Source organism: Triticum urartu, chromosome 7A, assembly GCF_056163025.1.
Source record: "Triticum urartu cultivar PI428250 chromosome 7A, HENAU_Tu73, whole genome shotgun sequence".
Taxonomy (NCBI): Eukaryota; Viridiplantae; Streptophyta; class Magnoliopsida; order Poales; family Poaceae; genus Triticum; species Triticum urartu.
Genome location: NC_141879.1, coordinates 610,039,570 through 610,054,220, shown reverse-complemented (window position 1 = coordinate 610,054,220; position 14,651 = coordinate 610,039,570). Strand labels below are relative to the sequence as shown.

The following is a 14,651-nucleotide window of genomic DNA, read 5'->3' as shown; positions in this document are numbered from 1 at the left end:
TATACGCGTTTATATGAGCGCTTGTGTCTATACCGTGTTAAAAGAAAGAATTCTCTCGAAAAAAATTAGAAACGAATTCTCTCCTAAAAATAGATTATTATTTTTTGCAAAAATCAATTAGAAAATGATAAGATCCTGAAAACCTTTTTTTGTGACAAATTACAGCTGAGAGGCTAAAGAAAGATCTTTTATTGTCCTTCACTCTTCTAGAGTATTTTGTTCTCTTCGGAAGAGAGGAAAAGAAACGATCTCTACCCCCAAATTCTACACACCATTTTGCCAACAAAAACAACACGCGGCCTCCTCTTTCCCCGGGCGGCGGCGATGACTACCCGCAGAGCCAAAAAGCGAAAATGGCAGGAGGCCGAGTTGGTCGCCGGCGTCTCACCACCGGCGAACGACAAGCGCGAAGTCGGGGAAGGTCCCGAGCTGATCAGCGACCTCCATGTCAACGTTCTCCGGCGCATCATCTCGCTCCTCCCCACCAAGGATGGCGCCCGCACCCAGATCCTCTCCACCAGGTGGCGCCCCCTCTTCCGCTCCGCCCCGCTCAACCTCGGCGTCGTTCTCCGCCGCGAAGACGAGCCCGCCCCCTCCAGCCTCGTCTCCCGCATTCTCACCGACCACCAGGCGCCCTGCCGCCGGCTCTCCCTTACCTGGTACGGCTACAAATCTGACTATGTCTCCCCATTACTGAACGGCTGGCTCCAGTCACCAGCCTTCAAAGGCCTCTCTGAGTTCGATCTGTGGCAAAACCGCAAGGAAATCGGCAAGGAACTTTGGCTAGTGCCAAGGGAGGAGGTTCCATATGCACTGCCGCCGTCCGTGCTCCAGTTTTTACCCGCCCTCCACATCCTCAGCATCAAGTGCACCGGCTACATGATCCATTTCCCCTCTGCGGCCACATTGGCCGGCGATCTACATTTCCCCAAACTCAAGCAGCTCACACTTAAAGGTGTCGTCGTCTCGGAGGTCGTCCTCCACCGTGTTCTTGCTGGATGCACTGCACTGGAGAGCTTGGTGCTTAGTGAATTGGATGGTGTCCGTGGTGTTCGGGTCAACTCGTCCACCCTTAGGAGGCTAGGTGTGTGGTCTGGTTGGCCAAATGAACCGGATGAATTGTTGCAAGAAGTCATTGTTGAGGATGCCCCTCTCCTAGAAAAGTTGTTCCTGTCTGGACTAGATTGTGACCTATCAGTCCGTGTGCTTTGCGCACCCAAACTGGACTTCCTGGGTTCTCTGCCAGAAGGGTTCACCAAAGGCAAGCTTGAAACAAATGTTCTTCAGGTAGCCACGGCCATTAATTTTTGTGTTATGCCTTTCAGATTCTCGTGCTAACCATTTGTGTGTATTGCTTAATTTAGGGATTTCTCGCTGTCAATTTGATGAATGTGGTGCGAGCCGTTAAAGTGTTGGTTCTGCGCATTTCCCCTCCAAGTGTCGATGATGCCATTGACTTTGTGACATTCTTTCCTTGCTTGGAGAAGTTATATGTCTTGGTGAGATTTTTTTTAACCATCGATCTACTTTATCGTCCTCTTTACATCATGGCTAGTTGCTTCAATTTCTTCTTGTGCCATCAGCCAATCATCCCTATTTCGGACCATATCCCAAACTAACTACAAATCATATTTCAGTTATATCGGACTGGGGCATCAAAAAGAGCACGACACAATTTTCCACTTGGCTATATTGAATGTTTGGAGCTCCATCTCAAAAAAGTAGTGCTGATAAACTATCAAGGAACACCTAGAGATGTTGATTTTGCAAGGTTCTTTCTTTTGAATGCAAAAGTGTTAGAACATATGGAGTTTGCATCACGCACTGCAATAAATCGAAAGAAATACATTTCTGAATGGAGAGCTGGCCAGCACAGAAAACTACAACTGGATAACAGGGTTTCTCAAGGTGCTCAGTTTAATTTTAGTTGTGACTCTTACTACGGAGACGAGATACATATTGGGCACATCCATGATCTGACTATTAGCGATCCCTTTGATAGATCATCGTGTCGATGCCATGACGTTGATTTCCTTTGAGATACTCTCAGCTCTTGCGTTCTCATTTCACAGTTTGGGAAATCCTTGGATAATATTTGTAATATTTGATGTTTGCTTTTGTTGGAACATCTGTATTTCATTGCCCATGTAGGTTGCTACATCACATCCATATTCCGTGTTTTTATTTTTCTATAGTTTCCGTGCAGTATTGCATCTGTGCTCTCCCAATTTAGACAATGGAGTTGTCAGAGTTGTGTGACTGTTTCTCCCATTGTCGTTTATATGGTCTTATTGATCTGAGTGGCTTGGACACCTAAATGGCCAAAACTGATGTTTTTGGCGCCCTTAGCAAAACACATCCACATACCACAGCGAGATTGGAACGGCACTTTTTCTTCGTAGCTGCAGCGATTTGCGCCACTATTTCTCACCTTGCTTATGACCATTTCAGTTAGTATGATTACTTTTCAAAATTGTAGCTGCATTTGTATATGGCAGCGATACTTATAGAAATAAATTTTTTTTGCCTTTGCACTATTTGTGTATCCTTTATACGAGTGGCCGCTGTCTAAATAAAATGCATTACCCTGTTTGGAAAATATTATACCGGCGTGTGATGTCTGCATAATTGGCATGAATGTGTTCCTATGAAGCAGTTTTTACATCCAAGCGAGAATTACTTGTAGGATGAGCTATTGGAACATTGTTTTCTACATATGCAGCAAAAAATAAATTCGTTGGTAGGAACATCATTGGCTGAGCAGTTCTTTCCTCAAAATTGAGTCAAAATGCATGTCTCTGTATAGAAGAAAGGACCAAAATGACGCGACATCTGCACAACCGCCAAAGGAGTAGTTCACATACTGTTAGGGTGCGTTTAGGAGCCAAAGTATTTTTGTAGTTTTTTAGGAATACTGTGGTTTTTGTAAAAACCTTGGTATTCAATTTTTTTTTTAAAACCTCCACCCATATATTGATCAAATAACAATAGTCTTACAATCGTTCATTACATAATTAGCCATGCAGGGCGGAACAGAATTACACAGAATACCATCAGACATGGTATTAAAACTAAATTTTGCTATCTCATGCACCGCTTTATTAGCCTGCCTATCAATCTTAACAATCTTGAGATCAACAATAAACTTGGAGGCGTTGATCGCTTCCATTTTTAGATCCACATAAGGAGACCTATCAACAGTTTCTTTCGCTAGGAAAGATGCAGCAAATGAGCAGTCAGTTTCCAAGATAATTGGTTTGTGAAGAGAAATACCAATGTACAGCCCGGCGAGGCATGCACGAAGTTCCGCCTCCTCCGCTCCGGAGCACATTCGAATAAAATCCCAAAAAGACACCAGGACTTCTCCCAGATGATTCCTAGCGACAACCCCAACGCTAGCAGATCTCAAGCTCTCCACAAAACTAGCATCAACATTTATCTTAATATACTCCCGCTCTGGAGGCTTCCAAACAGCACGATCATTTTCTTTTTGCAGACTAAGAATCTCCCCATTCCCCATCACCCCCTTCCCTTTGGTGCTTTGGTCCACTTGCACACGAGCGTTGGAAGTGGAGAAAGTCTTCCAATAATTATCCACGAAAATAACAGACGCATTCACCGATTCTTTCCCTCTTCCAAAAATCAAATCGCTCCTCAGATGCCAAGCTCTCCAGAACATAAATAACACTTGCTCGCATACCGGAGACCCCAATTGGTCAAGCAGGATGAGAAGCCAGTCTGGCCCCGTAAATCTGAACAACTCCTCCCTCGGAATATTCCACACATCCCCCAAGGCGATACGCAAAGCACGCGCCTTAGGGCAGGTCACCAGAGCGTGGAAGATATTTTCATCCTGAACTCCACATATAGTACACATACTGGAGACCGTTTGATGGTGAGTCACTCTATTCACCTGAACCGCCAAACTGTTGGTTGCAGCTCTCCAAGCAAAAATTCTAATTTTTTGCGGAACCTTAGCCTTCCAAATAACGTCCCACAGTCTTCTTTCCTCATTAACAGCAGCACTGGATATTCCTGTCTCACCCCTATTGTCCTTGAGATTTAAAGTCAGTCTGTACGCACTTTTCACAGAGAACATACCACTTTTCTCGTAGTGCCAAGCAACTAGATCACCTTCTCCTACAGACTGAATGCGTATGTTTAGGATCTCTTCGGCATCATGATGAAAGAATGAATGCCTAATCAAATTTTCATCCCATCTTCTCGTCCCGCTCATGAATAATTCTGACACCCACTTCAGTCTAGTTCGATGATTTTTAGCTGTAATTTTTCCTGAAATTCTTGGGAGCCAGTTATCTCTCCAAATGTTAACATTTTTACCATCGACCACTCTCCATATGACCCCTTGTTTTAACAGTTCCAGACCATGCATGATACCTTGCCAATTCACGGATGTGGCTTGCGGGAAAACTGTATCCAAGATGTGACCATTGGGATAATACTTTGCCTTCAAAATCTTAGCACACAACGACTCTGGGTAAACCAATAAACGCCAGGCCTGTTTAGCTAACAGCGCTTGGTTAAATAATCTTAGGTCACGGAACCCCATGCCTCCCTGTCCTTTTGGTTTTGTAAGTTTGTCCCAAGCTAACCAGTGGGTTTTCCTCCTATCCTCTTCGTCTCCCCATCAGAAATTTCTTATAATCTGAGCTAACTCCTCACATAACGAGACTGGAAATTTAAAAAGTCCCATGGCATAAACTGGGAGCGCTTGCAAAACAGCCTTGATTTGAGATTCCTTAATACCAATAGAAGCATACTTTTCAATCCAATCTGACGCTCTTTTTAAAGCCTTATCTTTGGTCGACTGGAATTTCCCAACCTTCATTCTACCCTCTAGCACCGGAAGACCAAGATACTTATCCTCAAAACATTCAGCAGTAATATTTAGAATAACCATCGTGGACACCTGATCCTCCATACTGCACTTTTTGCCAAATTTAATGGAGCACTTATCCGGACTAAGAAGCTGACCGGTTCCTTTCTCATAATCCGACATAATAGTTTTAACAGTTAAGGCTTGATCAATGGACCCTTGAAAAAAAGAAGGCTATCATCCGCAAACAATAAGTGAGATATACCAGGCCTTTGTCTTGTAAGCTTAAACTCTTTAAGAACACCTTTCTCACAAGCGTCCTTTAACAACAAAGAGAGAGCCTCAGCCAGAAATAGAAACAAATAAGGAGATAAAGGATCCCCTTGCCTGAGTCCACACGATGGGTAAAAAGGTTCCAATAGTTGTCCATTAAACCGCACCGAAAACTTCACAGAAGTAACACAAGTCATGATCCAATTAATCCATGTTGGCGCAAAACCAAGAGCCCCAAGCATACTTTTAAGAAATTGCCAGTCCACACGATCGTACGCTTTTGCCAAGTCCAACTTGTAAGCGCAAAACTCTCCACGCTTATCTTTCAACGTACTCAGCGAGTGAATACATTCAAAAGCAATAAGCACGTTATCAGAAATTAACCGGCCAGGAATAAAGGCACTCTGAGTGGGAGAAATCATACCATCCAAGAGGGGTCTCAACCTATTCACCAGACACTTCGATATGATTTTGTAGATGATATTGCAGAGGCTGATCGGTCTAAAGTCTTTGATGGACCGGGGATTCTTCACTTTAGGAATAAGAACAATAGTGGTGTCATTTATACCATCGGCATAACACCTGAGATAAAGAATTGTTGGACTGCCCTTACAATATCCTCCTTCATTAATCCCCAATTTCTCTGGAAAAATCTAGCTGGAAAACCATCCGGGCCAGGAGCCTTTAGCGGACCAATTTGGAAAAGGGCATTACTAATCTCTTCCTCCGAAAAAGGTTTACAAAGCTCCACATTCATATCATCATTGACGAGAGGTTTGACAATCGAAATGATACGAGAAGGGTCAACATTAGAATCACAAGTATACAGATTCTGAAAAAACGTATTAGTGATACCTTTGATTTCTTCCATATTCTCCGTAAGAGACCCATCACTCCTCTTAAGTGCAGAAATATTATTTTTCTTTGCTCTCCATGAGGCCTTTCTCTGAAAAAAACTTGTATTACGATCCCCCAATATCATTTTGTCAATATAGGACCTCTGCTTCCACATGATTTCTTCCTTAATAAGGAGCTCATCCATCTCCAGAAGAGTTTCCTTTCTCTCCAAAACAGCCGCCTTATCACTTCTTTTAAATAGACCATTCAATCTTTTGCGGGCAGCATCAAGTTTCTTTGGGAGATAACCAATGTGAACCCTGCTCCATGAATGTAGGGATGTCATTAATTTATCCAAATTACTTGCCACATCCTGAAGATCCCTTACTTGCGTACTTTTATTCCAGCAATTTCTGATATGATCATCCAATGCTTTACTCTCCCGCTCCCAATATGATTCATATCTCAAATGCTTATTAACAGAGACATTAGGTCGATTCCCAGCAACTGAATGTACAGAGGATAGTGGTCTGACCTGGAAGATATAATATGTGAGACCTTGCAGTGGGGATACATAGCAGACCATTGAGGACATGCCACCGCCCGATCAAGCCGAACCTTCACGTTGCGATTACCTTCCTGCTTATTATCATAGGTCCATGGCAACCCATGAAAGCCCAAGTCAAATAGATTGCATTCTGAAAGAATCTCGCGGAAGTTTGCCATGAGCTTAGAAGACCTCTTATGCCGGGAAAAATGCTCATGCTGCCACATTGCTTCATTAAAATCACCCACCAAAAACCATGGACCAAAGCCAAGAGATTTTACCCGTCTCAGGAGCTCCCACATGACATACCTTTGACTTGCCTTCGGTTCTACATAAACAAAAGTGCATTTGCATTTTGACCCATCACTATTTGAGATATACATGTCAATAAAATGCTCACCAAATTTTTTTAACTCCATAGTAAAACACTCATCCCAAAACACAGCTAAGCCACCACCTTTACCTTTAACTGAAACAGTAAACACATTTTGCATGCCCAACCTATACCTTAAACTCTCAACATATTCTTTATTTTGCCTTGTTTCAGAAAGAAAGATAACATTGGGCCGGTAAGATTTATTGAGATAGACTAATTCTTGAACTGTGCGAGGCCGACCCAGCCCCTAACAGTTCCAGCTAAGCATTTTCATGGCTCCTGACGGGCGACATCAGACGCGCCCGTCAGTTGACCGACAGCCCCCGGGTCGGTTGCTATCTTTGCAGACACCCCATCCTCTTTTCCTTCCCCCACAGACTCTCTCCTCTTACCCTGAACTTCCTCCTCTCCCCCATCTACCTCTTTTGTTACATGAATCATATTCCCATCTATATCTACCTGAGCCTCCACTCTCTCCCCACACACCTTCTTACAAGCTGGAAGGACCACACCGGCTCCCCTCCACTCAAAGCTCTCAACACTAATACTATCAAAAGTAAGAACAAGGTCTTGGTCTTCCAAACATCTTTTCTTGTTGCCCGTCGAGCTCTCCAAAATATCAGCAAAGGCGGCCTTGCGACCGGACAGGTCGCTGCCACTGTTCGGAGGGGTTGGGACCCCAAACTGTACGTGCTTCACACACGCTGCCTGAACGACGGCCCGTTTCTCCTGCTCCTCTCTGTGAAGCCTTCTCCAGCACGCCAACTTCGTCGAGCCACCGGAGGCAGCCAGGCCCTGTTCGCCACCCCCGGCAACCACGTCCACCTTGGTGCCCAGCCGAGCTTCGGCTCCAGGTTGAGCAGTCACTCCCTCCCCCACGGGGTCAGAGAGACGATACGGAGCAGCGTCAACAGACCCGGCCACACTGCCACCTTCAGTCACCGGACCTTTCATATGTCCAACACCATCAACCGAGCCTTGATCTTGCCCATCTTCAACTCTGATCAGTCCCTTCAGAGCAGCAGCAGCAGCCATGGCCGGCTGCACTCCATCATTGGATTCCAGGAGAGCCAGCTGACCCTCCTGGCCAGCTGACACCGTTGGCAGCACCTTGCCGCTGTCGTCGACGTCCCGGCCGTGCTCGGCGCACAGCCCAGTCAGAGAAGGCCCCCCCCCCTCCTGGGCGGCCCCTGACCCCAGCCCATGGCCGCCCACCTGGCAGCTGTGGACGGGCTGTTCCGCCCCAGTCATGGCGGACAACGACGGGGAAGCCGCCACCGACAGCTTCTGGACCGCTGAAGAGACGGCAGTGACGACCATTTCGGGAAGCTTTACCAAGCCCCCACGCTGGTGGTGGCCTGACCCGGCCGCTGTCTGCGAGTTCTTCCAGAACGCCGGTGCCTTGATGTCGGTGGTATTCAATATTTTGAGTCATTTTGATGAAAAAAATACTGCAGTTTAACAAAACATGGTATCTTTAAAACTGTGGTATTTTTGCAGTATATAAAAAAGAGGCGCTGACCTCTTTTTTTTTAAACCGAGAAAGCGCAGGCTGCTTGATCTCCCTGTGTCCAACTTCTGGGCATCAACGCCTATGATGCATAAATCGATAGCTAGCCCATCGATACGTCTGGCTAGAGGTGGGCGTACGCATACAAAAGACGACTTAGCCGCCAGTTGAAAACACATGGACGCACGAGCTGCAGACGTCGACCTTTAGTGCATGTGTTAACTACCTCGGTCTTTGATTGATTACAAGAGATAACTCTACTGCAGATCTTAGCATATACTCCTGAATGCATACGGTAGCTATTAGTACAAGCTGATCCCTGAGTGTAGCTGAATATGCATGCAACAACGTAACAGTCGATGCAAACCAAAGAAAACAGAGAAAAACAGCCAATTGCCAAACGACTCGGCAGTTTCATCAAAACTGAGAAAAATTATGATTTTTAGAAACTGAAGTATTCATTGCCCATGTATTGAAATACTTAGGTTTTGGGATATTATGGTTTTGAAAAATGTTGTTGCCAAACTAGGCTAATGTTTATGGTCAGTCATCCTTCATTTGTACTCTTTGAACTGTGATAATTCATTAACGTCAGAACAATATTCTATTTACACCAAAATATCTTAGCATATCAATACTATAGGGTGTGTGACTCGTATGCTGAACCGGTGGTTCTTGGCTCAAGGTGTTTGACTAAATTTAGTTGGCTCATGCATAGAACAACGCTCCAACACTACAGAAGTGTCAGTAGTTTCTTCTTAGACAGATTCATCAGCACCTGCAGCTCCTTCGAGTCATAAGATAGTTACTTTCAGTGTTATTATACTGGATAGAGCTGTTTGACATCTTATCTTTGTTGTTGCCAGTAAAGTGGAAAAAAAATCTTGGGTAGTTTTATCTTCACGTGGTGCAGCTGTGCAAGATAGTCAAATTATTATTTGAGAAAGGGAAATTCAGCGATTGGCTCAAACTTCAGTCTCTGCGTATATGAGATTCAGGACATCCTAAACCATTGTGTTACCTTACGCCATTAGGGGGGAAAATCAACTTTCACCTTTAATCAGGTAGGGTTTCCCCTTTTTCTAATTGTTTGCCCTTTTTTTCCTTGATCTGCAATATTTCTTTGGTACCGCACCATTCTACTCTAAGAATAGGAGATTCATGGTTGTTGGTTGATGTATGTTGGACTTTTCCCATATCATGTTCACGGACCACGTCCGGACAGAAAAACGGATATATACCGGAGAAATTTACAAGTCGGCGTTGGAGATACCCTAAAGGCCTAGGAGAGCTACAAAGTTTGGTCGGACCGTGGGCCCCAAATGACAGTATCAGAACCAATATTCTATTAAAACACTTTATTAAAATAGTATTTAGGTATTTCATTTATTGCGAACAATTACTAAGCTCCCTAGGAATAGAGGCCTAGCCGAGCTCCAACGTTTTTTCCTCAAATTGAATCCCACCTTTAAGGGTCTAGTTGGATCATGGGTCCCACATGACAGTATCGGAACTGATAATCTGTTGACATTTTAATATTTTTGAAATTCCAAAAATGTTCACAATTTTTTTAAAATATTCATGAATTTGAACGAAGTTTGTAAATTCATAAATTCTTCATGGACATGAAATATATATTCATGGTTCTAAAAAATGTTCACAAGTTTTATAATTGTTCATGATCCTTTACAAATGGTTAAGATTTTTTAATAATGTTCATAGCTTTAAAAATATTCTAAAATTTTAAAAAAATCTGAAAGTGAAATTGTTCACAATTTTGAAATAAAAATTTATGAATACAAATATTTAATTATTTAATTATTTTCCTGAATTTCAAAATATATCTATAAACTTGAAAAATATTCATGAATTAAAAAAGAGAAAAATAAAACAAGCTCCCTAGGAATAGAGGTCTAGGAGAGCTCCAAAGTTATTTCATCGAAGTGGACTCCGACTGTAAGGGTCTGGTTGGGTCATTAGTTCGACATGATAGTATGCGGACCGAAATTCTATTAAAACAAATTAACAACAATAAGGTAATTTTTTTGTGAATTTCCAGAAAACTTTTATGAATTTAAAAAATGTCATAAATTTATAAATTATTCATGGATATGAAAATATACTCGTGGTTTAAAAAATATTGATAAATTTTATAATTTTCACTGTATTTTAAAAATGGTCATGAATTTTAAATAATTTTCGTGGATTTAAAAATTATTTGCAAATTTAAAAAATCATGGGTTATTACAATATATTCTCAGTTTGTTGAAAACATTTATAAATTTCAAAAGGTAGAAGAATTTAAATGTTGTTACTGATTTAGAAAAATAACATATATGAAAGATATCACTAATTTAAGAATATAAACAAAATAAATATAAAAATAAACAGAAAATAGAACATGGAAAAGAATACCGGCAGAGAAGAAAAGAAAAGAAAAAAAAATTGAACAGAACCTTCCCAAAACTGTAAAGATTGGCCTACATGGCCAACCCAATAATGTATGCCGAGGTCCACGTTTGCTCGACTCCCTCCGTGGTATGCCGGTATGCATGAAATATGAATTACTATAGTAACTCTTGAAAGAAAAATAGAATTAATCTCGAAACCAAAAAACGGCACGACAAAGCTTTTGTTACCCTTTATTGTAATAGGAGGCCCGTGGCTTTTTGGCAAGTGCGCAAGCTCTCGTTTGCACAGGATATCTTTGCTTCTTTTGATGCTTTATATGCATGGGATGGAAAGTGTGCTCTAGAATCGACTAGAGTGCTTTAGTGTGTTTGACAACTAGTGTGGCGCTCATATATAAGTAATAAAGAAAAGGTTGGTAGCATGTCCAATGGTTGCAAAATCATACGTACCATGAATTGCAGTATGTAAGTATTACTAGCACATCTGCCCATGCGTTGCAATGGGAGAGAATGTTTTTTGTGAGAAGAAACGGTAGAGATTGAAAGCTGAATAAAAATGTTGCTTATTTATTGATTTGGTGCGGCATACAAGAGTATATAAGAGGGTACAAACCGACTTGGGGTAGGGGTACAAAACTGACTTGGACTAGAAGTCGTATACCATAAGGACTACTCTAACATCCCCCCGCGGTATCAACGGCAGGCTCGACCACATTGAGACTGAAACATATATCTTGAAACGGCTTAGTAGGCAGTGCCTTGGTGAAAATGTCAGCAAACTGAGCCGTAGAGGGAACATGGAGCACCCGAACCTGACCAAGAGCAACCTTTTCACGAAGAAAATAAATATCAATCTCAATATGCTTTGTGCGTCGGTGTTGAACTGGATTGCCGGTCATGTAGACTGCTGATATGTTGTCACAGTAGACAATAGTGGCCTGCTCAATAGGCATGTGTAGCTCAGAGAGTAACTGTCGAATCCATATTGTATCTGCAACGACATGTGCCACAGCGCGATACTCAGCCTCGGCCGACGAACGTGAGACTGTAACCTGTCTTTTCAAAGACCAAGAAATCAAATTGTTACCAAGAAAAACACAAAAACCGGAAGTGGACCTTCGAGTGTCAGGACAACCAGCCCAGTCTGCATCAGAGTATGCGGTAAGCGAGTTTGGAGAAGAATTATTGAGGTGGAGACCATGATTGAGAGTTCCTTTTAGATACCGAAGAATGCGTTTAACATGATTATAGTGAGGAACCCGGGGATCATGCATATAGAGACATGCTTGTTGAACAGCAAAAGAGATTTCAGGACAAGTAATGGTGAGATATTGGAGAGCACCTGTTAGGCTACGATAGAGAGTAAGATCGGAAAAGGGTTCACCGGTAGCCGAAAGTTTAAAACTAGTATCGACAGGAGTGCGAGATGATTGACAGTCAAGCATACCAGCACGATTAAGAAGATCAAGAATATACTGGCGTTGGAAAGAAAAAGGCCGGAGGAATCTCGAACAACAGCAATGCCTAAGAAATGATGAAGGAGTCCTAGGTCAGTCATAGAAAATTCAGACCTAAGAAGAGAGACAATATGATCTAAGAACTTTTGAGAGGATGCGGTAAGAATGATATCATCTACATAAAGAAGTAAATAGGCAGTGTCAGAAGTTTGATGATACACAAAAATAGAGGTGTCGGAGAGAGATGGAGTGAAGCCTATTGTTTGGATGAAGGAGGAGAAGCGTTGAAACCAAGCTCGTGGGGCCTGTTTAAGACCGTAGAGAGATTTCTGAAGAAGACATACATGAGTTGGAAAGGATGGATTTTCAAAACCCAGAGGTTGCTGGCAGTAGACAGTTTCTTGAAGGGAACCATGGAGGAAAGCATTTTTAACATCAAGTTGGTGAATAGGCCAAGAAGAGGAGACAACAACACTAAGAATGGTGCAAATGGTGCTAGGTTTAACAACAGGAGAAAAGGTTTCTTCGTAATCAATTCCTTGTTGTTGAGAAAAGCCATGACAAACCCACCTGGCTTTATATTGTGAGAGGCTCCCATCGGAGTGGAACTTTTGGCGAAAAATCCATTTGCTAGAAACAATATTTGTATTGGGAGGACGAGGAACAAGTTGCCAGGTGTTGTTTTGAAGTAAAGCATTATATTCTTCTTGCATGGCAGCGGCCTAGTTGGGATCAAGTAGAGCAGTTTTGTAATTCTTTGGGAGGGAAGTGAGAGATACGGAGGTATGAAGGTTTAGGCGGTTTTGGGGTTGATGAAATCCTGATTTGGCCCTAGTACGCATGCGATGATCATTAATCGGGGCTGCTGTAGGAATAGCACGAGGGGATATGGTGGGTACGGGTGAGTCCGGCGCAGCGGAAGAGTCGGACGAAGGAGCAGGGCTGGGTGATGGAGTGGGAGTAGGGGCCGGGGGTGGTGGGAAGGGAGCAGGGGTCGGAGGTGTTGGGGACGTCTCGGGTGGGGTGAGGGTAGGGTTGGTATCGGCTATGGCGGGTGTTAATGGTGGTGGTGGTGTGTTGTGCTCAGCAGGTAGGGGAGTATATAGTTGGAAAGGACGGGGAGAGGGGGTGTTTGATGGTGTAGTAGTGCGTTGTGAGAAAGGAAAAAAATGTGCTCAGCAAACGTGACATGACGAGAGACATGAACGTGTCCGGTGTGAAGGTCGAGACAGCGATAGCCTTTGTGCTCGTCAGAGAAGCCAAGAAAGGCACATGTGATAGAGTGTGGTGACAATTTATTTACAGAAGTGGCGTAGGCATTGGGAAAACAGAGACAACCGAAAACACGAACTGCGGAGTAGTCGGGATGGGAAATAAAGAGGGAATAATAGGGAGTAGTGTTGGGTTTAGTTTTAGAAGGGCGAATATTTAGAAGGAAGGTGGCCATGTGTAGGGCTTCAGCCCAAAACTTGGGAGGCATAGATGATTGAATGAGGAGAGTGCGAACGATATCATTGAGGGTGCGAAGAGAACGTTCGGCTTTACCATTTTAAGGGGATGTGTAGGGACATGAGAACCTTAGCAAGATGCCATGTTGTAAGAAGAAAGTACGATTTTTAATGTTATCAAACTCGCGACCATTGTCACATTGGATAAAGCAAATTGGGAGGAAGAAGTGAACAGACACATAGCGTTGAAAATTAAGAAAGAGAGAATGGACCTCGGATTTGTTGCGTAGAGGAAAAGTCCAGACAAAGTGAGTGAAATCATCTAGGATAACAAGGTAGTATTTAAAACCCGAAACACTTGCAATGGGAGAGGTCCATAAATCACAATGTATTAATTCAAAGGGATAAGTGCTACAAGAGCTAGAGGAACTACAGGGAAGACGCACATGTTTGCTTAATTGACATGACTCGCAAAACACAGAATTATGAGAGTACCTATTACATGGTATGGTAAATTCACTAAGCAGAGAAGCTAAGACGGCAGGGTTGGGATGGCCCAAGCGACGATGCCAGAGATCGACGGAGGCCAACATGGATGTTGGAGGGGTGGCGGCAGGAACTCCATTAAGAGAATAAAGATCACCGGAGCTATTGAAGTGAGCGATCTCAGCCTTGGTCAGGTAATCCTTTACAGATAAACCAAAAGGGTCAAATTCAGCCAAAACTAGATTGTCGCAAGTAAATTGGCGAACAGAAATAAGATTTTTAATGAGGGCGGGTGCAACTAGAACATCGCGAAGTAAAAGAGGTTTAGTGGAAGAGGGAAGTTGAGCCTGACCAACACAATATATAGGAATAGATGATCCATCTCCAAGGGTAATGGAAGGGAAAGGAGATTTAGTGCAAGATGAGATAACCAATTACTAGATGCAGACATATGACTAGAGGCCCCTGA

The 14,651-nt window shown here is 43.1% G+C and overlaps 1 protein-coding gene across 1 annotated transcript; it reads left to right on the top strand.

Annotated features, from left to right (window-relative positions):
* Positions 1–255: 255 nt before the first annotated feature.
* On the top strand, positions 256–2,194 carry LOC125520825 (putative F-box/FBD/LRR-repeat protein At1g78840). The gene is made up of 3 exons (XM_048685854.2): positions 256–1,287; positions 1,365–1,499; positions 1,638–2,194. Exons 1-3 carry the CDS (start codon positions 325–327, stop codon positions 2,037–2,039), a joined length of 1,500 nt encoding a protein of 499 aa, XP_048541811.1. The 5' UTR covers positions 256–324; the 3' UTR covers positions 2,040–2,194.
* The last annotated feature ends 12,457 nt before the right edge of the window (positions 2,195–14,651 follow it).